Raw genomic sequence first — 25,283 nt, forward strand, 5'->3', positions numbered from 1 at the left:
TCTCGGACTTTGGGTCGACGCGTGCCGACATACAGGGGGACGCGATCGCGTTAAAGGCCTGGTGGGGTGTCCTGTAAGTAAATTCACCTGGCTTGGAGATGGAGAAAGACCGGGAAGAGGAAAAGTGGAGGCCCTGGGGGAATCCGGCCGCCTGCCCTATACGGACCGCCCTCTGAAATGGAAGCCTAAGTCCCTGCAGTAAGGCGACGTGGAGGTATCTAAGACACTGTAGTTTAGTGCACCTATGTGAGGGGGCAGCTTAGAATCCACCCCACCTTCATGGTGATTACCTTAACCCACCTAACCCAACTTATCTCAACGACGACAACTTCAACGATCGACCACTGATTATCATGGCTGCACATGCTCAAGATGAACAACCCAGTCTTTGCGCCACTCCATATCGACTGTCGGAGAATCGCGTCGAGTATTGCATCTTTTTGATCGATTCGGAGGCCCAAGAAGACTCGCGGGGGCAACTCTCGCGACTAGAGAAGTTGCGCAAAACAGCCCTTCTGCTAGGCACCCACTTGGTTGGTGACTACATATGGCAAAGAGATTCATTAAATCTCGAGGTCACTACCGAGCAAGGTTTGTCCAAACCCTCAAAGATGGAATAATAAAAGAGACGGAAAGAGAGAGAGGATTATGTAGTCAAAATCTAACCAGCCCAACAAGGACTTGCTTTTCTGCGAGGAACATCGGATTATGGCGACTCCGTTGAAGATGAATGGCTGATAGTCTACATCCTCAGGGAGCTATCCAAGTCCGACTCGACGGTATGGATTCGCATCTCTGACAGCGACGGCGAGTTCCTCTTGGTAGAGGCGGCAAATGTACTGCCAAAATGGCTGAGTCCCGAGAACGATCAACATCGAGTTTGGATTAACAATGGCCGGCTTTGCATCATCCCTCTTGACCAGAGTTCAACGGTGTCGGATTCACAGCCACTCACTTTGGAAGAATCTGTGACGACCATCAGAAAAGACTCACAAGCTCTTGTGCATTCAGAGTTCATCGAGGCGGAAGCGTTCTATCGGCTAGAAAAATACCCCGGCCAGATTTGGAAGTCGATGCATCACTCTCTAGTAAGGATCCCTCGAAGACTGGCGCATGTTCTTCATCAGGCTCCTAGAGCTGTTGCACCGGCCGTGGAGTCATTCTATCTACGTGATGCGTTGGATTTGAGAGCCCTTCTGTCCAAGGCAGATAATCTTCGCTTTCCTCCACACGACATGGTCACCTTGAGCGTAAAGTTGACCAAAGTTTTGTTTGCCCAACTTCGATCTCAACGGTTTGAACCGCCTAAACCGTGGTCAGATGTGCTTGAAAAAGCACAAGGCAATGAGTTGAGTTATGTCGAAATGGGGATGAAGCTTGCCAGCGGATTCGAGATCATGATGAATAACATCAACACCACCAAAAGCCGCGAAGCCAGAGAGGCCAGTATCGTTGTAGCGGATCTCGAAGAGGATGGGGAATCAGTCCTTCCGACCGATTACGATATCCAAAATTGGAAAGATTCAGAGAGAGAAGACGATGAATCTTGGCTGGACATCAACTACGAGGACTTTGAACAGGAACTGCAAGGACGCCGTGAAAGTGGAAAAGGCCGTACCGGTTTTGGAGACCCATCAACACAGGCGGACCTGCGCAAGATCGTGTCACGATTCGAGGCCTTTTTGAACGACGAGAGAGCAGGTCTTGACGGAGCCGAGATTGAAGACATGGACATTGACGACGATGACGACGACGATAACGACGACGACAGCGAAGATGGCAGTGATGAGGAAGACAAGGCAGTCAGCTTTGACGAGGCTGAGTTTTCTCGAATGATGAGGGAAATGATGGGACTAGCTCCAAACAACCAAGGTGAAGCTAGTCCGCCAGCAGGGACGCGAAAGCATCGAGAAGGTTTCCCTGAGGATCCCAGCGACGAAGATCTGCGGGAGCTTGCAGCACAGTTGGAAGCCGAACTTACCGAGCACGGGGCCCTCAGACTAGACGTCTCTGACAACAGCAAAGCGCCGGCGGTCAAAGGCAAAGACAGCCATCCAGCCAATGTGAACGGCCTTGGTACCGCTGTCAAACACAATGGCAGTGACGATGAAGACGACAAGGAAGCTGGGGATGAAGAAATCGATATTGACTACAACCTAGCCAAGAATCTGCTGGAGAGCTTCAAGGGTCAGGCAGGCTTGCCAGGTCCGGCTGGCAACATCCTGGGCATGATGGGGATGCAGCTCCCGCGCGACGAGGCCGACGGCGACGCCAAAAGCAAAAAGTGAAAACGGCAGACAATCGGATCAAAACTTGCCGAGATGAGAGCACAGCCTAGTTTCCTGTGTCGTTCTATGCGCCGCGCGACAGCATCTAGTTCTGTATCACGCGTCATGCTAGTATGTACAACAACCACGGCCGAATAGAGATGGCTGGTTCGTAACGTCATTGACACCCTCCCTAGTCATCTTTTTCACAGCTTTTGGAGCGCTTTGCTGGGCTCGACTCCCCACTTGGTCTTCTTCCCCTCTGATCACCCGCATTGCTAAGTGTGTCCAATTGGGCCAAGATATAGTTCAACTTCTTTCGCGCTTCCAGTTCACGCCCACTGCTGTCCCTGCGCGGCCGGAAGAACTCCCTGGCTATGTGCGTGATTGTGTGGTAGCATTCATACAGAAGAATGCGGATATGGGCGGTGGCCTTGTCTTCGATCATATCCGAAGAGAACGCAGACATGGCGGTGGTGTCTTGGTCTGGCGAAACATCGTTGAAACCTGACAAAAAATCGCTACTGGGGCCATGGCAAAAGTCGACGGCAAACAGAGGGTCTCCAAATACAAAATTGCTCCACTCCTTCATACCGGTCATAATGATGTTGCTCTGTTGATACGGCGTAGCTCGGTCGTCTCCACCCAGCCCCAACTCACTGCTGCTGTCATCATCGTCGGTTTCACTCTCGCTGTCGTCAACCACCCGGGATTCGCCTCGCAATTCAAGGTGGTGGCTGCTTGCTAGTGATGGAGGACCCTTCCGACACGTCCTTCTCATGACCAAAGTATTGAGGTCCTTGCCGGCGTCTACCGCAACCAAACGCGGTGTCTTGACACTCTCCAGTGTGTACTGGAACTGTTTGAAGTGCTGGCGGATGGAACCATACCCTAGCATGACCTGCATGTCTTCACCATCGCGTAAGACGGCCTCTAGCATAGAGTGGAACGCTGTTGACCAAGACTGAACCCCCCGCGACTCCATCAGTCTGGCATTTAAATCTCTTCTGATCGATTTCGCAGAGTCAAACGGTGGTATAGGTGTCGCAGGTGGGAGGACAGCGAAAGCAGGACCGAAGCGGCCTGTCGGTGAGACCAATCTGCAAAGTTTCCTGTAAAATTGGCCTGTTTGAAAATCAACCGATCTTCTTTCGGGCGAAGAAAGGGGCGGGCTGAGTTCGGGAATCGGGACACCCATCGTGGGTCGTAAGAGATTGAACTCGTGACCTTCTTCGCTAGGTGCATTTGTATGGGCTATGAGCCTCGGAAGGAACATTTGCAGATCTTCTGCGCAGTTGGCACTGCTTCCTAAGTCCCCCGCACCTCTGGTTTCAATCTTTCCAGCGTCGAGAATGTCTTCGGGTTCTGGGGTTCGTTCCTGTAGGAGGGGCTTTGCAGTAGTCTTGTTTGCAAGCCAACTCAAGACGGCCGCCTCCGATACGACGGAGGCTCGCTCCGATCGAAGGAGCTTGACCATCGGCGGCGGAGGGGCGACGAGGAAAAGACTCGTTCCGTCGGAGATCTTGACTCCATAGGCGCGCTGGCAATGGACCGAAGACACAGGCTGGACCTGTTGTACTGTGGCCTGGGGCACCAGATGGCTTATAACGGCTTGCATGGGCTTTGTCGCTGGCGGATCGCCGCCGCTGATGCCGAAAGCTGGGACGAGTCTGCCCTACGGGTGGGCTACGGGTGGCAGACGGGAGACTGCAGGTTTGCGACACCTCCTGAGAATGACCTGAAAGGTGAGTCGTATGCAGGGTGAGGGTGAGCTGTAGCTTTGGTGATACCGTGTCGGAGCCATGTGGATGGGGGTGGGTACATTGACCTAGATATAGCAAGCCGTCAAGCCCCAGTGTGTAGACGATGAGGCAGGGGTCACGGCGTGTTATGCAGACTGGCACTGGGTTGGAGATGGGGCACCCGCGAACCCAGAGTTGATGGCTTTGGAAAACTGCGAATAGAGAGACTGCCAATCACATCGGCTTCCAGGCGAGGAGGATGTAGAGAAGTAGGCGCAGCACGTCCACCGGAGTAGAGCGGGAAGATGATGAGCGAACACCTGGACGGAAAACTAGCGAAGGATTGCGAAGCACATGGCGGGACAGGGTGTATAAGCGGTCAGCCTGGCAGGTTGCAACCGAGAATTGTGAAAGTGAGAACTGTGGAAGGGAGTATACGGAACCTGCCCGGAGTGGAGGTGGTTGAAGAACCCTTGCGAAGATGAGGAGTGACAACTTGACGAGGAATAAAGTGACAACTGGGTCACAGAATGAATGTGGCGGAAACAGCTGCTCGGAATGGTATTCTTTGGGGGCGTGTCATTAAGGCTCTGAGCGAACCCAGCGGACCGGCAGCTTTTTCCAGCCAAGTGAGGTAGTCGCCTATAAGGACCACGAAAAGAAATGTATGTTGTATGGTGCTTGAAGCGTGGTCAAGGAGCCATAAGTCTTTTGGGGAGGGCACAAATGCCTTCACGGTGCCCATTTCAACTAATGAGGAGCTGGGACAGGCGAGCAGCAATGATCACCTAGCCGCGTAGGGTAAGTGGACTGTCCCGGTGAAGGGCGAGGCGTCACGCAAGGACAGACATTAGGGCCATGAGGCGTTCAATCAGCACCCAGAAGAACTGCGGATAAGCGAGAGAGACAACGCTAAGGATGCCCTGGACCCAAGCAAACTGTGTAGGCGGGCATCCAGTTTCTAACCCAGGCGAAAGGAAGCGGATCGAAATTGCTCTCTTTCTTGGGAGGCAAGAACCAGCAGGCGAGAAAGTCATTTACGAATCACCAAAAACATAGAGTATAGCTGCCCTCGGGTGCTACTTTGGGTCAACCCAAGCGAAAACGCATCGCAGCGGGGAACGGTGCCATGTCGCTGAGAGATGAGGGCAAGGGGGAGGAGACCAATCTAGTAAGACGGATCAAACCGCGAGAGGGGGAAAGCTCCCAAGCTCTGTTGATGTCGTCAGGCGAAGTTGAAGACTAACACGATGCTGTAAGGATATCAGAAGGCAGACGAGTGGTCAATGAGATGGATGTTGGCGAAGAAGGGATCTATCCGCCCCGCCTGGAATCCCAATCAGATCCACCATAACCCCAGATCCTGGTTAGTCTGTGCATCGAGAAGCGAGCCGGTAATCTGGTGATTGGACACTTCTCAAGCGAGCCGGATGGGCGTGTTCGGATTCCGCTCACGGGTCTGACTCTGGCGTCGTCTTCCAGGCGCCTGAATTAGTCGGCCGTCGGGACCGGGTCCTTCCCTCATTCTTTCTCCTTGACCAGCTGTTTTGGAATGGTTAGAGTTGTTTGTTTGCCATAGTCATGTCCATCTTCTCCTATTGTCTTCGAACATGGTTGGAAATTGATGCATTGCAGCAAAGCTAAGTTTAAGGACATTTAGTATGAGGTAGACGACGTACTACGTGTTGACATTTTAGGCGTGGCTGGCTCTCCTCGTCAAAGAGGAGCGTCCTATACCGTGTTACGGCCCAATCCCGGCCTTTCTAGTCCGATCCGCCCCCGTCCCTTGCCTGGCTGCGTAGAAGCTCCTCAGAACTTGGGGAACTGCTGACGGCTCTGGAGACTCGTCAAATTTATCGCAATAGGGCTTAGCGCCGCAATGGGGGCTCCACTAAGCCGCACACCCCAACTTTACCTACCTCTACATAGGTAGTAATCTCATCCTCTGGGGTCCGTTCTTCAGAAACAGCTCTCCTTACACAACGTGCCACCCACCGGTGTCCTTATCCGTACATGAACATGACAAGCCAATACGACAGAATTGAAGCTTTGAACCTTCCAAAACGAGGGGACCCAAAGGTCGGGTGCACCGACGGGTGCCGCCGCAGGTCCTGGCGTGAGGACGGCGAGTGATTTGCCCGCATTTCGTACCACCCATCTCGCCTAAGCTGCTTCATTCCACATCTTCGGCTAAGTCCGATGCCTTGATTACTCGCAACCTGCCCCAACACGTCCTGTACACAGGAGGTGAGGGGTAAAACCATTACAAGTACGGATAGGACCCTTACTTTTGCCCTGAAGCGGCTGTAAATGCACCCCCCCCCCCCCCCCCCCCCCCCCCCCCTCCGGCCTGCTGCTCGACCAGCTAGTTCATGCTGCCTCGCTCATGATATCTTCCTCGGGTTTTTTCTCTGTCTCGACGGGTGATGACTTGGGCTTTGCACCCTTTGCACCCGGCGACGCTTTGTACATCTCGTTAATGTTGAGCTTCTTGAGCCCATCCCAGTCACTGCCGTTGATAACGCTCATGCCGCAGTAGCTCTATGAACGGTGTCAGTCCAGCCTGCGTAACTCAATCTCTGGCCATTACTCTCACCTGGAAGATATCAACAAGTATCACCCTATCCGGGTTGCTGAGATTGACTTTGTGTCTCTGGTCGATAGTACTGGCAATTTGCTTGATAAGGTCGTCACGCTCGATGGAGCTGTTGCTGCGTATGGAGGGCCGAATTGCATACTGTCCATCAATGAGTCAAGTCATCCATCAGGCTGGGCGCAAAACTGACCGTGTACGCGTGCTTCGCATCCGATTTGATTTCTGGCCCGGTCTCGTTTCCATCCGCTCCCGCCACATCGTTCTTGACTCCCACTTCATTCTCTATGGCTGTCTCGCTCGCTGTCAAACTGAACCAAGGCGCGAGAGCCTTTCGTGCCGTCCTTACTACACCATTCTCTGAGGCCTTGTCCAGAGCACTCACAGGTGTCAACCTATTGATGTACTTGGTCTTGCGCTCTTTCAAATCTGGACAAGCGCCTGCATCTCGACAGATGCGACGACACAGCTCAACTGGTTCAACGGGGTCTCGTGTTTTCATGAAGAAGACACACTCAATACCAGCGCGGATAGCCTTAAAGTTCCGTCTGGAATCTTTACGGTTGACAGAGCTCATACCGACAAGCTCTTTCTTGATGGATGATTCAATGTCCTCGTCCTCGTCACCAGACTCGATGTACTCGCCGGGTGGAGCAAGTCCATACATGGCTTTGCCATATTCGTCACAAATGAAGTTGAACTCACGGATGGCTTTACTATCCATCCCTCGGGCGAAAGTGACCCATACACCCTGATCGCCCACCTCTAGTGAAGCGTCTCTGTCCTGGAGATTGGCAACCTTGGCCTTTTGGTGAGGAGTTTGCCATGCTCCCGTGCCGCGACCGCCCTACCATTTGTCAGTCAGAACTTCGTTACCAACGGATGGAGCAGAGCCTATTCATATTCAGGTCGGCATGGCCAGGGTTTTTTTGCTCTCGCAAGTTGCAACTTGCCTTGCTTCGTTTCGAAGGATGGGACTTTTCGTACCCGGAGCTGGGTTGCTTTCTTTTCGTTGCGTCGGAGGTCATGACAGCTATTGGCGAGACGACGTCGAAGTGTGAGTCCTCGACACTTCGTCCGTGGGGGCGTGGCTGCTTGCTTGGTGGCCAAACGCAGTCTACTTTGCTGGTTGGATGAGAATTTAGGATGGTGCCGCGGCCAGGAAAGAACTGTGAACCGGAGTCAGACGGTATGGCCCACTTATCGGCGCTTAGGAGGCACCTACCTAGGCACCAACCTAAGGTATCCCCACTCTAGGTAGGTACAGAGTATCTTACCCTCAACACTATTATTACTCACAGTCTGGCTGCACGGTCGGGAATCATCATGCAATCGGTCGTACATACATCAGCCATCCCCACCCGACCAGCCATCGTATCAACGCATCGAGGAAGGGCGGACGACGGGACGACGAAGTCCGGCTAGGGGATGTCGATCATCTCTCTGCGGCACGCCAAAATCATGAATGCTTGATTCCTGTGGCTTTTCAGACAGTAAAACAGACGTGTGCTCCGAGCTGCTGCTTAATAACATGCATTGGAGCTCTACATCTACTCTAACTAGTAACCAATCTTGCGCCGTCTACCTTTATGTGTGCTAATTCAGGTTCCTGCGCCATCCGAATTTTGCCAAAATGAGGCCCCCTGACCCGGAATCGTGCGCGTCCGCAAGCCCGCCAAGCTACACCTTTCACTCGACCTTGGCGTTGTTCTTGGCGCTGGCCTCAGCTGTCATGATAAGAGCTCTTGGAGCATCCTCCTTGGGGACGTAGAGCTCCACAAACTGCAGCGTCGTGGGGTTGTTGAAATTCTCATCGGTCAGGAGCTTCTCCAACTCGTCCTTGGTCTTGACGACGAACTTCTTGGCCGTCTGCTCGGTTCCACCGAATACCGTCACCAACTCCTTGTATTGCCACTGGACTATATCGTTGTATTCGGCCTCCATGCCGTGGATGAACCGCTCAATGGTGAAACCGTCATTGCAAATGACAAAGCTAAGCGGAATTTGTTAGTGAGCCATGTATCAAGGAATCTTGGAGGGCTCGCAGATGCAGCTTACATTGTCGGGTTCAGGCCATGGCGCAACATTGTTGTTATCTCTTGCGCCGTGAGCTGAAATGATCCATCGCCAACGAACAAGATCGTCCTCCTGTCTTCGCCGGCGTCTTTGACGGCCAGTGCAGCACCCTGCGCAGCACCAACAGACCAGCCGATACTACCCCAAAGGACCTGGCTCAAAGCTGTGACACCGGCCGGGAATTTGGTATCCCAAATGCCGAAGTTGGCGGTGCCAGTTTCGGTAACAACGATGTCGTTGTCGCGGAGGTAATGGCCAACTCTCGGCCATAGGTACTTTTGAGTGATGGTCTGGGATAGATCGTTGTCGTCGATGGGCAGCTTGTTAGAGACATCCGGCGAAGGTACGATGCTGAGCTTTTCCGGGTCGAGGTTGTTGATCACCTTGCGCAAGACACCACGCATGGTGACGCCAGGATACTCCGAATATCGAACTGTTGTGTGCGTGCTGTGGAAATTGATGGTGTTGAGCTGTGATGTCCGGTAAGAGAAGCCGGCCGTATTGAAATCACTCTGTGGCGGGATCAGCGAGTTGTCCCGAAAGGAAGCCGATGTGTAGCCCTTTTACTTACCTTGAGACCGCCAATGGAAAGTATCAAGTCAGAAGATTCCACTCTCTCCTTGACGTCGGGCTGTGAGGCATCTCCGGCGTAAACACCGCCGTAGTTGGGATGTGTCTCGTTGACAGCGCCCTTGCCCATCGGAGTGACAAAAACAGGCACTTTGGCCTTCTCCAAAAGGTCATGGACTTCAGGGAGCACACGGTGCCGAATGGCGCAGGCATCAATGAGCATGACTGGTTTCTTGGCCGCGTGTAGTGACTTCAAGACAACTTCGACGACGTAGTCCTCTTTCGCGGGGTCATTGGGGATCTCGCTGAGGTCAATAGGTGTTCTCAGTCTCTCGCCCTCAACCTTCTTTTGGACCATGTCGGTAGGCAGCATGACGTACACTGGACGACTGCGAATCCAGCATTCCTTGAGAGCATGATCAATCTGGTTGGCGATCTCGGCGGGATTGTTGAGCTTGGCGACATCACAAGAGATTTGTGAGCTCATGTTCGCAAAGACGTTGAAATCTCCATTGCCTAGAGTGTGGTGCAGAAGCATTCCGTTTCTCTGTGAGATGGTGGAGGGGCATCCGACGATGTGGACGACGGGGACATGCTCGGAGTATGCGCCGGCGAGGGCATTGATGGCTGATAATTCACCGACGCCGAAGGTGGTGATGATGGCAGAGATTCCCTTGACGCGCGCATAGCCATCAGCCGCATAACCTTGTAGGTATTAGTGAAGCGCATCAGTATGGGTTTGGCGATGCCGTTTACCAGCATTGAGTTCGTTGACACTGCCAACCCAAGTCAGGCCAGACCCAGGGAGGTAGTCGAGAGCAACAAGGTTGTAGTCTCCAGGAAGGCCGTGGACTGAGCGGACGCCGACTTGGTGAAGTCTCTTAAAAAGGTATTCTGCGACATCAATGGGCTCTTTAAGCGCCTGAGTTCGAATATCGGCCATGGCGGGATCACCTCGAAAGGGACGTCGTACTGTAAATAGAAAAAAGTGATATAATGGGCGGACCTGGTTGTCTGTGGTAGAGTAGAGTTGGTCTTCGGAGCAGCTCTGCAGATGATCAAGCTGAGCTTGTTTCTAGGTCTCTGGGATCTGGAGGAGAGGAAAGGGGGTTCACATTGACAGAGGCCATGAGGTTTATATCAAGAGGAACGCGGTAGCCGCATCTCGGTATGCGACATCGCTTTCGGCAGGCTCGCTCAACACAAGGAGTGAATGACCAGGGTCAAGTCAGGCCACTGAGAATTTCCTGATGAAACGGGCAGATCATCGGCGATGTGCGGAAACCCAAGAAGCTGCATGTTCGTGTACTACAAGATAGGGCAAAGTTACAGAAAGAATAAGTCAACAGTGACAAAGATGGAAGCGATGGGCCAACCGATGTCGGTATCTGGCGGGTTTCGGACAGGAGGGCGTGATATGGGACTGGCGTGGAAGTTGGAAGATTGAGTAACAGTCGAGGTACCTTGCAACAAGCCTAGTAGGGAGCTTCGAAGGGTCCAGCGACAGATGATGGCAGCGGAACCCATCAGTTGCAGAAGATACTGATGTAATCCAACACGCCACAACAGAATGCGGTCACCATTACACCGGGCTGGTGCCGGACAAGGGTGGTCGGGAGCCGGGGCCGAGTCGGACTAGTACGAATGCTTTCCATACCCTGCCATTCTAGACCTGACTCTTGTTGTCCGCCCTGTCCTTGCTGCCGGGGAACGAGACGCATGCTATTTTGGCCGACAAAATCAGCGGCCGCCGAGGGCAAAAAAATAAAAATAAAAAACATAACATAACATAACATGGAGCCCTGGGACGCTTCTGGCTTGTACACTAGGTAGGACGACGCCGTTGATGATGCCGGGCCTGTCAATAACTAGGTGTCCTATGTAAGGCACCTACCTACCTGGTACCTTGGGGTGGTAGGGGGTCCCGGCGCCGAAGCTGCCACCTGCGAATACCTACGCCAGGTGTACTCTTTGTCCCCCGATCATGCCCGCGCGCTCCTAGTGGGTTTTTAAAGTGAGCTGTCAGGCAGGGAACAGCTGTGGTTTGATGCGCCTATGCGGCCCCGACCCCAATGATAGGCCGGGCCAAGGCAGATCTCGCCCATGACCTTGCCGCCTCTAATGCAGTGCGTGAGTGCAGACTGACCGCCACGCTGTCAAATCGATTAGAAGGGCTTCTTCAAGCTTGACATGATCTGATTATTGGAAACCAGGGTTCGGCCTTGCTACGGCCGATCCGGGAAGGTCAGGCTCAAGATTTTGCATTCCTAGACTATCTAGACCAGTTCTCTGCGTTTCTAGCTTACCACCATCATTCATGCTCATACCTGCCGTCCGGCGGTACCCGGCGATGGCGATGGCGTTGCGCTTTCGGAGAGCCGCTGAAACGCCGCATTGCCTCGCTCCGGCATCCCGAGGGCCCGCGGTGACATCCGAGTTGGTGTGGGCTTTTCCCCTTCACTTCCCTTTGGAGTGTTCCTGCTCTCTGGCCCTGCTTTTTGGGATCATGCCCTCGCACCATACCCGAGATGATACCCCATTCGCCAATGCCGATTGAGTGGTATTTTACATATTGGTACAAAGGTTTATCTATGTCTATCTAGGTGCTGCGCTGCGTCCCGCAACATTCATGTGCTGTGTTTAATGTCACTTGAGGCTCCGAGTTCCATAGCCAAATCTTAGTCACAACGGCCGTCTTTCCAGCCCGTGCGCCAACGTTCTTCCCACTTGCTGCAGTCGAATTCTTTCTTTCCCAGCTTGCGATTCACCTCGTTGTGTGCCTCACACAGCCAGTTGCCAAATTCACCACGGCCCTCAACGCGCACCTGTTCCTTCTGCATATATGACTGGAAATCTTCAGCACACACCCAGCATGGGTACAATTTGGAAAACAGCCGCATGAAGCCACGCAAGTCCTCCTTCTGCGTTGATGAGGGCTTCTCAGGGTATGTCGCCGCTATGGAATGAAGCAACGCCCAAGTCCCGCGACCGAGGGCTTCCACGTCCGGAGGGCAATCATTGACGGGCGTTGAAATCTTTGGGGCATCCTTCCTCAAGGAGGCATTAGCTTGGGCGGCCCAGCTTGAGAATGCGCTTTTAGATGAGCAAGATCGACAGCTAAGCCGGTTTTTCGTTAGCAGGAAACTTCGTGTGAATGATCCATTGAGAGAAGAAGATAATTTTGGCACAAGAACTCACGGCTTGCCATCTTTGCCCAAAACAACTCCCTTCGACAGCGGTTTCGGCGCCTCGGTGGTCACAGGGGCGGGAGCGAGTCCACCGGGGTTGCTATCTTGCTCTGTGTCGGTCATGATCAAACTGCTGGGGTTCGGTTTGTCTTGTGGGAACAAACGTGAAAACACTATGAAGTGAAGCTTGAGCGCGGAAAGGTAGGGTCAAGGATGATTAATTCGGGCCGCGCGATTTAGGCAAGATTTAGCACACACTGTCAGCTTGTGTCGGCGATTTCAAATGCAACCCGACGACGCACATCCCTGAGTACTACACTTTCAAGACGTCGTAGAATCTTCCGAGCTTCCACATCTTATCGATAAGCTTAGAACGCTAAGGTAAGGTACCTAAGGTACAGTATACAGCAAGGTACAGATATAGAAAAGGACTAAGTAACCTCAAGAGATATAACCTAAAGTATAAATATAGAAGTATTATACTTAGTATTAGAAAATATATAATTTTTAAGAGAAATAAGAATAAAATAAATAAAATATAATAACTTTTTTTCTATTATAATAACTTTAGTTATTAAAGTTATAAAAACTTTACTTTATATAAAGAAAGTAGTAGTAAAATAAGTAGTTAATACTTTATATTTATTAATAATATAATAATAACTTAATAACTTAAGAACTTTAATAATAATTTTAACTTAAAAAGTACTATACATATTAATTTTTTAGTAAATATTAAAAATATATAAAAATTACAGTTAAGAATATAAAAGTTCTTTATAAATATTACTAAATTTAATACTAAAAATATTATTACTATACTTATTTTTAGTATTTATTTCTAGAAATAAACTAAACTATAATTAATAAGCTTATAAACTTAAGTTTTGTATTATATTTATAAAAAATATTAATAAGAAGTAATAAATGTAACGGGCTAGAGCCCGGCCGAGATCTCCGGCTTTGCCGGAGCAGCTACCGAGATCCGGCTCCGCCGGATCCACTATTCTGCTGTAGCACACCGCCTAGCCCCGGTCTGCATCACTGCTGCTAGGCGCCTATCCCTGTAAAGTCCTTTCCTCCTTCTTCAGCTTAGAATAGTCAATCGACGGCACCTCTACGTTGAACAAGCCTAGGGGCCAGCCCCTTACATATTCTAAGCTCGACAACAAAAGACGCTATACGAAACCTCACGAGAGCGATATGACGATTCGCTAGAGGGTAGTGCAAACGAGAAGACGCTATACGGAACCTCACGAGAGCGACACGACGATTCGCTAGAGGGTAGCGCAACGAGAAGACGCTATATGGAACCTCACGAGAGCGGCACGATGGATCCGCCAGAGGGTAGCGTAAACGACGCGATGAATGCTGAGATTGATCGCCGGATCAACGAAGCGGTCAACGCAAGCGTCCGTCCTCTTCAGGACCAGATGGCCCAGCAGACGGCCCAGATGACGCAGCTCTTGACAGCTCTGAATGGGCTTATGTCAACGGATAGAGCAACCCCTACGCCGCTTGCGAGCAGCGTAACGACCCCGTCCACAGCCGATACAACTATACAGGCAACGAGCGACGGTATAACGATGGCAGCTAGAGGGCGGAGGAAACATCAAATACCAAACCCACCAAAGTTTAGCGGCATACGTAAAGATTTCCAACGTTGGTTCCTAGAGATGAAGGGAAAGATACGAAGAGATAGGGAAGCTTTCGACTGTGATGCCGATATATTCGCATACATCTACGCAAGGCTGGAAGGCACAGCTCAAACCATGGCGTCACCCTACTACGCTCAAGGCGGAGCAGATGGAGCGGAATCCTCCGATCAGTTTATGCAATACCTTGAGACTCGCTATGGAGATCCCAATGCAGAAGCCAGGGCACTGGATAGGCTACGTACTATCCGACAGAAGGAAAACGAAAGCTTTGCTACATTCCTCCCAAAGTTTGAGAAGGAGTTAGCAGAAGGTGGAGGAGGACACTGGGCAGACGCAGTCAGAATCAACTATCTGAAAGGAGCCCTGAACTCCACTCTGCGGGACCGTCTAATTAGTGTAATCGATCCCCCGAAAACCTACCCAGAATACGCCCGGGTCCTTATGATAATAGGGTCAGGGCTAGATAGTAGGACCTACCAGGAACGTCACGAACGACGACGATACCGAGATGCCGATGGGGACACCCTCATGGCTGGAGTCAGCCGGACTAAGGAGCCCAGAAGAGCCGCAAAGTCACAGCGCTACCGCAGCGACTCTTCCTCATCAGAAGACAACATAAGGCCCCAGAAAGATAACCGTAAATGCTATAACTGCAATAAGATCGGCCATATTGCTACACGGTGCCCTAAGCCAAGACGTTCAGGGCCTAAGAAGGTCAAGAAGGTTGAGAAAGCTAAGAGGCGAGAGGAGAGCAGCGATAGTAATGCTATAGAGGAGCTAGGAAGCTCTGAAGCTGAAGAGAGCTCGGGAAAAGAGTAACTCTAACGCGAAGTCGGGCGTTAGAGGCCAAGCCTAGTGACATTACAGAATGGAAGCAGTTCAAGCATCACATGAGCAGCAAATCAGCAGTGATCACTACCCGCATACACAAGGGCACTCAAGCAGACGCCCTAGTAGACACTGGGTGCGATCTATACTCCCTTATCGACCACGACCTCGCCCGTAAGCTCCGCCTACCGGTAGTAGACCGCTCTGAGCGGCTGCTAGGCAGCTTTAGCGACGCTACAGGCGCTACAAAAGCAACAGGTGTAGTTGTCTTCAACCTAGAGCTGTGTGGTTATGATGAGAAGATCTTTGCATATACCGTACGTAGCCTTGGTGACGACCTGTTCCTAGGGAAGCCTTGGATGGAGAGGAACCGTATTCTATACGATGCCGCTGCACAACGGATACGGCATAGGAGGGGTGGCGTAGACCTACGCTTAAAAGGCGAAGAAGAACCAGATCGAGTAAGGGAGATCAGAGCCGCGCGTCTCCTTCCAGGAGCTCCTTTCACTGCACTCTATAGGAGAGCACAACGAGACACCAAACGAACTGCAGGATACGAAGTCCGAGCCATCAGCCTAGCAGATATACAGAAGGCCCTTACGAAGAAGACTGAGAAGGCAGATCTAAAGGCCCTCCTTCCGCCAGCTATACTAGCTGAGTTCCACAAGCTGTTCCAACCTGACGAAGCCGCCAACCTTCCACCACATCGTCCTGGGGTCGACCATAAGATCCCTATCAAACAGGATAGTAGTGGTAATGAGACTGTACTACCATGGGGGCCGCTCTATAGCATGTCACGAGAAGAACTCCTCGTCCTCCGTAAGACCCTACGAGACCTACTGGATAAAGGCTTTATCCGCGCCAGCAGCTCAGAGGCATCAGCACCAGTACTGTTCGTACGTAAACCAGGGGGAGGGATACGCTTTTGTGTTGACTACCGCGCCCTTAATGAACTCACTAAGCGCGACCGATACCCTCTCCCCTTAATCCAAGAGACACTACGCACTGTTAGTGCTGCTAAGTGGTTCACGAAACTGGATGTGGTTGCAGCGTTCCATAAGATACGAATTGCTGAAGGAGAGGAGCATAAGACGGCCTTCAGGACAAGATATGGGCTATTCGAATGGCTAGTTGTACCCTTTGGGCTTACAGGAGCCCCCGCTACATTTCAACGATATATCAACGGAGTGCTTCGAGAGTACCTAGACGATTTCGCTACGGCATATATGGACGACGTACTGATCTACTCAAACGGCTCACGGCAAGACCACGAAGCAAAGGTTAAGCTAGTACTACGGAAGCTTGCTCTTGCAGGGCTCCGGCTAGACCCTCATAAGTGTGCGTTCTCTGTGAAGACAGTCAAGTACCTAGGGTTCATTATCACCGCAGGAGTAGGCATCTCCTGCGATCCTGAGAAGCTGAAGGCAATCAAGGAATGGGCTGCGCCAAAGACGGTTAAGGGAGTTAGAAGCTTCCTAGGGTTTGCAAACTACTATCGGATCTTCATCCCAGCATACTCAGAGATTGCTGGACCCCTTATATCTCTTACAAAGAAGGGCGTCCTATTCCACTGGGGTAAAGAGCAGGAAGTAGCATTCCAGGAGCTTAAGAGGATCTTTGCAGCCAAGCCTATCCTACATCAACTAGACCCTGAGCGTACAACCTACGTTGAGGCTGACTGCTCAGGCTTCGCCCTTGGAGGAGTACTGTCACAAGAAGATGAGCATGGGAGACGTCACGCAGTAGCATACCACTCGCAGCGGCTGAATGCCGCCCAGTTCAACTACCCAATCCACGATAAGGAGATGCTAGCTATTATTAGCTGCCTACGAGCATGGAGAGCGGAACTGCAGAGCGTCAATAAGTTCAAGGTTCTATCTGATCATAAGAACCTGAAGTACTTCATGACAAAGCAGAGGCTCACAGAACGACAAAGCCGATGGGCAGAGGAGCTGTCTCAGTACAACTTCGAGATACAGTACCGGCCAGGAAGTGAAGCAGTAGTGCCAGACGCACTCTCTAGACGCGAACAAGACGTACCTACGTCTCTAGAGGACGAGCGCGAACAAGGCCGGATTCTCCAGCTTCTTCCCGAAGTAGCCCTTACCTCAACGCGTACACGACGCGTAGAGGCAGCCCCATCAGTGCTTGTGTTCACCGACGATAAGGAACTACAGCAACTCTGGGACCAGACCCAAGGGCAAGACCAAGTCTACCAGCAGGCATATAATGCTGTGAAACAACGAGAAAGAAGCTTCCCTCCTAGCCTCAAGCTAAAGGTCCAGATTGCTGAGTGTGAGATCGATAATGGCAACCGACTACTATTCAGAGACCGGATCTGGGTACCAGGTAGCGAAGACCTAGATAGCGAGGCGAACACACTACGTACTCGTATCGTTCAAAGCAGCCACGACTCAGTACTTAGTGGCCACCCTGGTAGAGATAATACCCTCGCGTTAGTCAGTAGGCGCTTCTACTGGCCTGGCCAGTCACAGCTAGTACGACGCTTCTGCCGCAATTGCGATGGCTGCGGGCGAAGCCACATCTGGAGAGAGCATCGAAAAGGACTTCTGAAACCTCTACCAATACCGCAGCGTATACGAAGCGACCTCGCTATGGATTTCATTACCGACCTTCCCCTTACGGATAAGGGTGAGCGATACCTTTGGGTAATTATCGACCGGCTAGGAAAAGGCGTAACCCTTGAAGCTATGGAAAGTATGGAAGCTGAAGCCTGCGCTGAACGATTCCTGAGCTGCCACTTCCGCTTCCACGGCGTCCCTACTTCAATCGTGAGCGACAGAGGAAGCAACTGGACGAGCCGCTTCTGGCGGCAATTCTGCAAGCTTTTAGGAATAGAACAGCGGCTCAGTACTGCCTATCACCCACAGACTGATGGCGGCCCAGAAAGGATGAACCAAGAGATCCAGGCCTACCTACGCAATTACATTACCTACTCGCAGAAGGATTGGGCGAATAACCTCCCAGCAGCTCAACTAGCGCTCTGCAGCCGCGATAGCAGCGCTATAGGCATGAGCAGCTTCTTCTTAGAACACGGATACCACCCAGAGCCTGTCCGGGTTCAAGAGGCAGACCCAGAAGACCATGGGGGCCGTCGCGAGGACCTGGCACGCAAGTTGGTAACAAGGCTCCAGGACGTGATGGATATGGCACGGTCGACCCTTGCCTCAACGCAGCAACGCTATGAGGAGCTGGCTAACAGGAAGCGCCAGCCTACGGAGAGACTAGAAGCAGGCGACAAAGTCTGGCTTCACATGGGCCACTACAGGTCTCCTAGGCCATGCAAGAAACTGGATTGGTTGCACCATAAGTATACCGTTACGAAGGTTATCTCACCATACGTGGTAGAGCTTAACGTGCCAACGGCTATATACCCACGCTTCCACGTGGATACCCTGAAGCGTGCAGGTAACGACCCTTTACCTGGGCAAACGCTAGACGACGAGCAGCCGCCCCCAATTATAGATGACGAAGGCGAGGAGACCTGGAATGTAGAGAGTATCGACGCCGCCGCCTGGAAGCGTCGAGGGCGTGGGAGACGCCGTGAAGTGCTGGTTAAGTGGGAAGGATACGCAGAGAGAACCTGGGAGCCTATCGAGACGCTCCAGGGGACGGAAGCGATGGAGGCTTACGAACAACGTTACGGCCCTGCGATGAAGCACGACGGAGACCCAGCTCTAGCGCCACGGACGCGCCGCCGGAGGGGAGCGGGGAGGTAATGTAACGGGCTAGAGCCCGGCCGAGATCTCCGGCTTTGCCGGAGCAGCTACCGAGATCCGGCTCCGCCGGATCCACTATTCTGCTGTAGCACACCGCCTAGCCCCGGTCTGCATCACTGCTGCTAGGCGCCTATCCCTGTAAAGTCCTTTCCTCCTTCTTCAGCTTAGAATAGTCAATCGACGGCACCTCTACGTTGAACAAGCCTAGGGGCCAGCCCCTTACAATAAATTAAATAAAATAAGATCTTATTATAGTTTTCTCAAGTAATAAATATACTACTTATAGAACTACTTTATTAAAAGTTTTATTAATTACTTAAATTATATAAAAAAAGTAGAATAAAGAGTTAAAGGAAAAAATAGTATAATAAGACTATTGTAAGAGAAATTTAAATGAATAACAGGCTACTCACACTCTAGGGTAGGGGGAGGGTTGAGGTACAGTACCTATGCTAGATGAGGTACCTTACGGTGGCCTCCTGACGTAAGGCTGCTAGGTCCCTAAAGTACGACCCCCCAGAGTACCTGGCAGCAAGTTCATTCAGTCCTTGAACTCGTGAGCAGCGGGCGTGTATCTGAGGGGAAATGAACCTAAAAATTCGATGGGAATCGTGAGATATCTCGGGGTGTTTGCGGACAAGGCAGAGGAAGAGATCTGTGATGCCTCGCGAGACTTGCTTGCGTATGTGGCTCAATCAATCCACCATCAAGATGAGATGAGGTGCGTAAGTGCCATCGCCGTACGAAGGCGACTCAAAGTCTCCCGATTTCGACCAGGGAGTGCCGTCTTTTCGGCCCGGGGCTGCTCACAGTGGACAAACATGGGCTGCATTCCCACACCGTTTCTGGACGTTTGTTGGGAATGGGGGTCTGCCGACAGTGGTGCCATGTCTACCATTTTTTATTTATTTTCAAGCTCCTAATGCGCCTCAGCATCTGGATATCGTCGGGTAATTCGTAAGATAGCTACTGACGGAGTTGGGAATGCGAACAAGCTGTAGCTCGACTCTGGGCACATCATCCCCTCCTCTCGCGTCTTGCGTGAATCATAATCTAGTTCCAAAGCTTGGTTTACACTCATGATGATCATGAATCCTATTTTCCTCAAAGAGTCGCAAATGGTGCGCCTCGGTGGGCTAGAGTACGTAGCTAGAGGAACTTACCTAAGAAACTATGTGAGGTGACTTGAGCCAGCCAATAGGTAGCAGATTTCATACTCGTGGCGGGGCACAGAGTATTTGGACGATGTACACTCTCTTGCGGCTCCAGCAGTGTCTTCTTGCGAGTGAATTCCAGGGCATCTGACTTCCAACGGAACACGCACCCTCCAATCTTTTCATATTGAACGTCGATAACACACGCCCAGCATGACCCAGTTGAACCCATCAGCTAAAGTGCCCGTCTTGTTGCTCAAAACCAAGTCAACGCCTGGCGACTCTTACGAAGACCTGTTCTCGCGCCAACATTCTGGCTATGAGTTCGAATCGACTTTCGTGCCGGTCTTGCACCACAGTTTCCAAGACGCAGGAATGACACTGATAAGGGACGTGCTGAATCGCCGCGCTATTGACACCAAGACCAGTGCCGCCTACGGCGGCCTCATCTTCACTTCTCAGCGGGCTGTCGAGGCGTTCACCAAATTGGTTGACGAAAAGAAGGGCGAGTCAACATTGGTAATTCTCAGAGTACTGTACTAACCTAGTTCTCAGACACCGAAGGGGGCTGGCCTCATCTTCATGAAGTGCCGGTTTACAGCGTTGGTCCTGCCACAACGCGGGCGCTCAAGGCCGTAACACAGGATCCGCCACTGCAGGTATTCGGAGAGCACACCGGCAATGGCGATGCCTTGGCCAAGTACATTCTGGATCATTACAGCCAATGGTACCATGGCAGACCGATCAAGCCGCCCGTTCTCTTCCTCGTCGGTGAACAGAGAAGGGACATCATTCCCAAGACACTCATGGCTCCAAACTTGGCCAGTGAAAAAAGGATTCAAGTTGATGAGGTTGTCGTTTACGGGACGGGAGTCATGGAATCGTTCCCGCGAGACTTTTCCCACATCCTGCAAGCCACAGAGGCGGCTTCGTCACGGTGGGTGGTTGTCTTCTCCCCGACAGGTTGCGATAGCATGCTGCGTAGCCTCGGTATGTTGGATGAAGCAACGGGCATGGGTTGCAACAAGAGCCAAGGGAGGCGAAAAACATTCATCGCAACAATTGGGCCGACTACACGAGACTACCTGAGAAAAACTTTCGCCTTCGAGCCAGATGTTTGTGCTGAGGAACCCAGTCCTGAAGGGGTCAAACAGGGCATCATCCAGTTCATGGACAACCTCAAGCAGTGCCCAAGCAAAAGCTGGAAAGGACGACCATGATTTGGCATCCTTATATTGCCCTAGACAGAGACACTTGACATTGCGGGCGAGAAAGTGCCCAAACACAAAAAGGTTTCCATCAGAAGTCTTGATGCTCTGATATCCTGCACGGTGGTCGCCTCGTCGCTTATCTCTACTGCAATGGATATCGGAGCGCACTCATTTACAATTCCAGAGTTGGTACAATGGCGGATGTGAATTCTATGTTCTGATTGGCTAGAATACCTGTTCGACTTAATGGGTGACGCGAAACGCGAAACAGTCGCCAGATTCGCGGTGGGAAGCGTGCACGCCAAACGTCAGAACGCGCTAGTAGGTCCCATCGCGGCAGGCTCCAAACCACGCAGGAGTGTAGGGGGAAAATTTCGGGGGACTCAAAGAACAAGAAAGAAAAGCCGCGACAAAGCCACTACGCATGTCCGCCAATCATCGTAACGCGAACCTCCCTGAGCGCTGGGCTTTGCGTCTGTCATGCAGACGATGGCAGACTTCCGATAGTGAAAAGTATTCAAATGACCAAAGTACACCCGCGTAGTAGTGCCTCGTCTCGTTCTGCTTCTGGCAATTATCGTTGCTCGACCAAGTCATCGCAATCCAAGCTCCATCTCGCAATGCTGTTTAGAAGTTTCGTCCACCCTGGTATCATGTAAAAAGTTTTTTTTTTCGTTTTCGGGGGGGGGGGGGGGGGGGGTTTCTTTTTTCTTTTTCAAGCAAAGGAAAAAAAAGAGGTAATGAGGGATGGACAGGCTCTTAACCGTTCCATTACGCAAGGGGCTCGTCAAATGTGAGCCGCCTCCTTGTTAGGCTGACGGGGGTCCTTGCTGATGACAGGGCAACAGGCGTCTTCCATGCCTTTTGCGCGGGACTGGGGGTGATGTTGACGAACTCAGCAAAGTCAAAGCCTTGCCCTGGGGTGTTAGGGAATAGGTTGCCTCCGCCAGGAGTGGTCATATGTGACGATGGGAGTGTCATGTCGCGGCCAACCTTAGAGGGTGGTGTAGATGGGGGCTCCATTCTAGTCTTTGTGGAAGGAACCGCTGGCGATGGTGAAGCAGCGAGATACAAAAGGAGGTCGGCACCCTCCTCGCCCGATTTCGCCGGGCCCGAGCCAGCAGGCCTGTCTTTAATGCGGCGATTGGGGATCGGACGATTGCGCATTGGCGGCGTCGTAGGCGGTGATGAGCGCAAGTTGGTTCTGAACGACTGTGTCGGCAAGAGATCATCCTCATCGTCCGAGTTGGCCGCGAAGTTGGGTGAGACGAGTTCGTCAGCCATCCTTCGAGCTCCTTGGAAGAAAGAAACATCAGGGCCAGTAGATGTTGTGAAATGTTGTTGCCGCCTAGGCTTGATAGGAGATGACTGTGCAAGCTGGTGGCTTTCCTTCCACGACAGGTGAGCGTGTACGGGCTTTTGCGGCGTAGGCGAGGAGCGATAGCGTTTGCTGGGACTGGACGAGGGATAATCGAAAGAAGCCTTGTACGTTCGCTTGCGATGGCCGGTGCTTCCGTTGCTCGAACCTATGGCGTCGGAAAAAAGAGGAGCCTTCAAAGGGGAGCTCATAAGGGTCCTCGTGGGATATGGCAGATCGGAAGCACTGGAGGAAGAGTCGGACAGCACGTCGCTTTCGCACATGCGCTTCCGGCGCAGCTCTTCCTCATATTTCGGTTCGATCGTGTCGAGTGTGAGGTCCTCCCAGCCATGCTTCGTCTTGAATTGCGCAAGAGCAAGCCGATTTTGCAACCTTCTAGCGATCTGTGTTGCGAACTCAGTGTTAGCAAAAGTTGCCCTTGTGCTTTTCTAAGCGCTGCCTACTTACCTTGCTAACTTCTGCTCTTTTCAGCACCTTGTCCGCGACCTCATCTGGTTGCTGCTTTCGTGGAGAAGACATGATTCGAGGGGACGGCATACACGGATGGGCCAACGGACCGACTGGGCGACAAAGGCGAAGTACAATGATGGTAGAGACGTCGGTTGAGTGCTTCGGCAGATAATGTCGGGCACAGAATTGCTGACAGGCAGGTTGTATTCGTAGCAACGGAAAGAAAAAGGGTGGGGTTGGACGAAATGCTCTCTTTGAATGTTCTGCCCGAGGGAATGTGTGGATGGTCACATAGAAAGAGAAGGATTATGTTCCTAGTGTGTTTGTGGGGTGAGGCTTCAAATGAAGAAGTCAATCGCACTTCGAGAGAGTACCCGAGGGCTGTAGTTGGAGTCTGGCTGGGTGTTGGTTGCGGCGGTACGCGTCTGGTGTTGAGTGAAGACGAAATGGAACGGAAGAGATTGTACTCCTGAAGTGATGTCCAGTGCGTGCTGAATGGCGCCTGGTTGCAGGGGATAGTGTTGGGGAGGGGACTCCCGACCTCAGCGGAGGAGAGCGCAGAATTCCATCCATTCGCAGCTCATTCCCGTGGAAACCAAGCGGCGCCAGTACCGGGGTGGATAAGTACCTGACCTTCCCGTCCATAAGGTACCATAAGGTTCGTAGGTACAGTCGCCGTAGGTGCCCACGTACCCTGGGCACCACGGCACCCAAGGTAAGGTAAGGTAACTACCGTGCTACCTAAGGTACCTTAAGGTAAGGCACCTGAAGGAACGGATAAGGCCCCCTCAGATTAAAATCCCTATTTGCCTAAATGCCTCCGTCAGTATGTAGATACTCCTTCAACCACCTGGCATGTTATTATCTCTTCAACTCCAACCTCCTAAGCAAGTTTCCATTGTCTCGCTTGATCTCTATTCGAAGACCTGGACTTCTTCTTACCTCAGCTACCCCTCTGTCTTTGGGAATTGGAACTTCGAATGGCCTTGATGGGAAACCAGCCTGCAGAGCAATTTGCGTACGTGTACGCCGAAGCTTGCAGGAATAGCGTCTGAAGGCCTCCGCGCCCGCTGCTCAAAAGAGTAGAATCAATTAAGACCCCTGTAATTCCCGTTGGCTCGCCATCCACTGGTTCAGAAATGCTAGGTTGACGCCGGCAGGGCTCTTTTGCACCGATTCGACGTCGGCAATTGCATCGTTGCTTATCTGGTCAACATATCTTGAGTATTGATTGTGGCTCCTCATCGCCACTGTGTATCCATCGCTTCACGCGAGCGCTGGCAAAATTGCGAATAGATTAATGCACAACACAGGGAGTTGCTTCATGGGAACCGCGGTTGGCATGGGCATTGAGAGGGCGGGGTCCTCTGTAGTCAAGCAACTAAGTAATCACTCATTCGCGGCTGCTTGCAAATGACGATTTGAATAATTCAGCTGTCACTGCCATCTCCCCGGCGTCTGGACTCCAGTAGTACTGCGTAGTACGCGTGTAACCTATGGAGAGGGAGTCCGCAAAAAGGACAATTCGGTGGATCCTTCCATTACCAATTGATCATCGGCCAAAAATAACAGCCCAGCTCGAAAGCCATCGACGTATCCGTAGCTGTTCTGGCGCAATTCTCTGCTTGCCGCATCGACCCACCTTTGTATCTGTTAGTCTCTGTTGGAACAAACTTGGTTTGCAGAACCACCTCGGGCTGAGGCACATCGGCCAGTCGGCCCCCGGAAGTACCTACTTACATACAGATAGAGGTCGGGATGTTGATTGGTGTGGTTGTTGTGCCCGCCATGCTCTGATCTCGATCAGAGCAAACGCGTCGTTTCCCTATCCCGTGCCGTCCACCCGTAGCCAACCTACGCACTTAGTTAGGGAGGGTATCCAATGGGACCTTAGCCGGCCACTCTTTCCAGCAGACGCCTGTGCCCTGTACTGGCTTCTGCTGTGCCATTCCTCCTGGACAGCTGCTCCACGACCTGTGGCAACAACACTGAGGCTGGGTAGTGTTCTTGGGTTTCTCCCTTTCTTAAACGCTGTGACACTCTACTTATACGGATACCTGATCGCGAAGTGCCAACGCCCCGGATTTGGAAAACTGGTAGATTAATCACGACAGTTAAAAAGTAAGTCCAGGTAATGCCGATTTCGTGAATCACACTCAACACACAAAGCCTACTGTCCCTCGACGGTCGACCTCACCTTGCGTTTCGAGCTAAGCTCACCCAACTTCAACTTCAGGTACCCTTCTCTTACCTGGGCAGCAGCAGCCGCTCATTGGTTAGTGCAATGTGAGTGTTCTGGACACAAACCCCCACATCCCTTCACAAGTGATGTGAACTGGTGCAAGCTTGAAAAGTCGTTGTTGTAGTACGGCAAACGAACGTCGGTCGATACGGACTGGATTCCGGAGCAAACTCTTGACCTGCCAAA

General features: G+C 51.9%; 7 protein-coding genes across 7 annotated transcripts; 3 read left to right on the plus strand and 4 right to left on the minus strand.

The window, feature by feature from the left end:
* Positions 1-353: 353 nt before the first annotated feature.
* Positions 354-2,288, plus strand: CGGC5_v007830 (Protein ecdysoneless-like protein; the record flags this gene model as incomplete). The annotated part of the gene is made up of 2 exons (XM_032020859.1): positions 354-591; positions 679-2,288. The coding sequence occupies 2 exons, from the start codon at positions 354-356 to the stop codon at positions 2,286-2,288; spliced, it is 1,848 nt and encodes a 615-aa protein (XP_031881938.1).
* Positions 2,289-6,379: 4,091 nt separating this feature from the next.
* On the minus strand, positions 6,380-7,927 carry TAN1 (tRNA acetyltransferase TAN1; the record flags this gene model as incomplete). Its single annotated transcript, XM_066151913.1, has 6 exons — positions 6,380-6,550; positions 6,606-6,746; positions 6,796-6,933; positions 6,988-7,449; positions 7,590-7,635; positions 7,902-7,927. 6 exons carry the CDS (start codon positions 7,925-7,927, stop codon positions 6,380-6,382), a joined length of 984 nt encoding a protein of 327 aa, XP_066008880.1.
* A 364-nt stretch (positions 7,928-8,291) lies between these two features.
* On the minus strand, positions 8,292-10,191 carry pdcA-4 (Pyruvate decarboxylase; the record flags this gene model as incomplete). Its single annotated transcript, XM_066151914.1, has 5 exons — positions 8,292-8,595; positions 8,661-9,190; positions 9,250-9,553; positions 9,629-9,953; positions 10,005-10,191. The coding sequence occupies 5 exons, from the start codon at positions 10,189-10,191 to the stop codon at positions 8,292-8,294; spliced, it is 1,650 nt and encodes a 549-aa protein (XP_066008879.1).
* Positions 10,192-11,926: 1,735 nt separating this feature from the next.
* On the minus strand, positions 11,927-12,559 carry Gfer (FAD-linked sulfhydryl oxidase ALR; the record flags this gene model as incomplete). Its single annotated transcript, XM_032020863.1, has 2 exons — positions 11,927-12,365; positions 12,447-12,559. The coding sequence occupies 2 exons, from the start codon at positions 12,557-12,559 to the stop codon at positions 11,927-11,929; spliced, it is 552 nt and encodes a 183-aa protein (XP_031881936.1).
* Positions 12,560-13,767: 1,208 nt separating this feature from the next.
* CGGC5_v007834 (Transposon Tf2-9 polyprotein) lies at positions 13,768-18,662 on the plus strand (the record flags this gene model as incomplete). The annotated part of the gene is made up of 2 exons (XM_032020865.2): positions 13,768-14,909; positions 14,951-18,662. The coding sequence occupies 2 exons, from the start codon at positions 13,768-13,770 to the stop codon at positions 18,660-18,662; spliced, it is 4,854 nt and encodes a 1,617-aa protein (XP_031882061.2).
* A 1,367-nt stretch (positions 18,663-20,029) lies between these two features.
* On the plus strand, positions 20,030-21,036 carry ups1 (Uroporphyrinogen-III synthase; the record flags this gene model as incomplete). The annotated part of the gene is made up of 2 exons (XM_066151915.1): positions 20,030-20,335; positions 20,461-21,036. The coding sequence occupies 2 exons, from the start codon at positions 20,030-20,032 to the stop codon at positions 21,034-21,036; spliced, it is 882 nt and encodes a 293-aa protein (XP_066008881.1).
* Positions 21,037-21,798: 762 nt separating this feature from the next.
* CGGC5_v007836 (uncharacterized protein) lies at positions 21,799-22,924 on the minus strand (the record flags this gene model as incomplete). Its single annotated transcript, XM_032020867.1, has 2 exons — positions 21,799-22,788; positions 22,853-22,924. The coding sequence occupies 2 exons, from the start codon at positions 22,922-22,924 to the stop codon at positions 21,799-21,801; spliced, it is 1,062 nt and encodes a 353-aa protein (XP_031882062.1).
* Between the last annotated feature and the right edge of the window lie 2,359 nt (positions 22,925-25,283).

The sequence above is a fragment of the Colletotrichum fructicola genome (assembly GCF_000319635.2).
Source record: "Colletotrichum fructicola Nara gc5 chromosome Unknown KSG_Nara_v1_contig04, whole genome shotgun sequence".
NCBI lineage: Eukaryota > Fungi > Ascomycota > Sordariomycetes > Glomerellales > Glomerellaceae > Colletotrichum > Colletotrichum fructicola.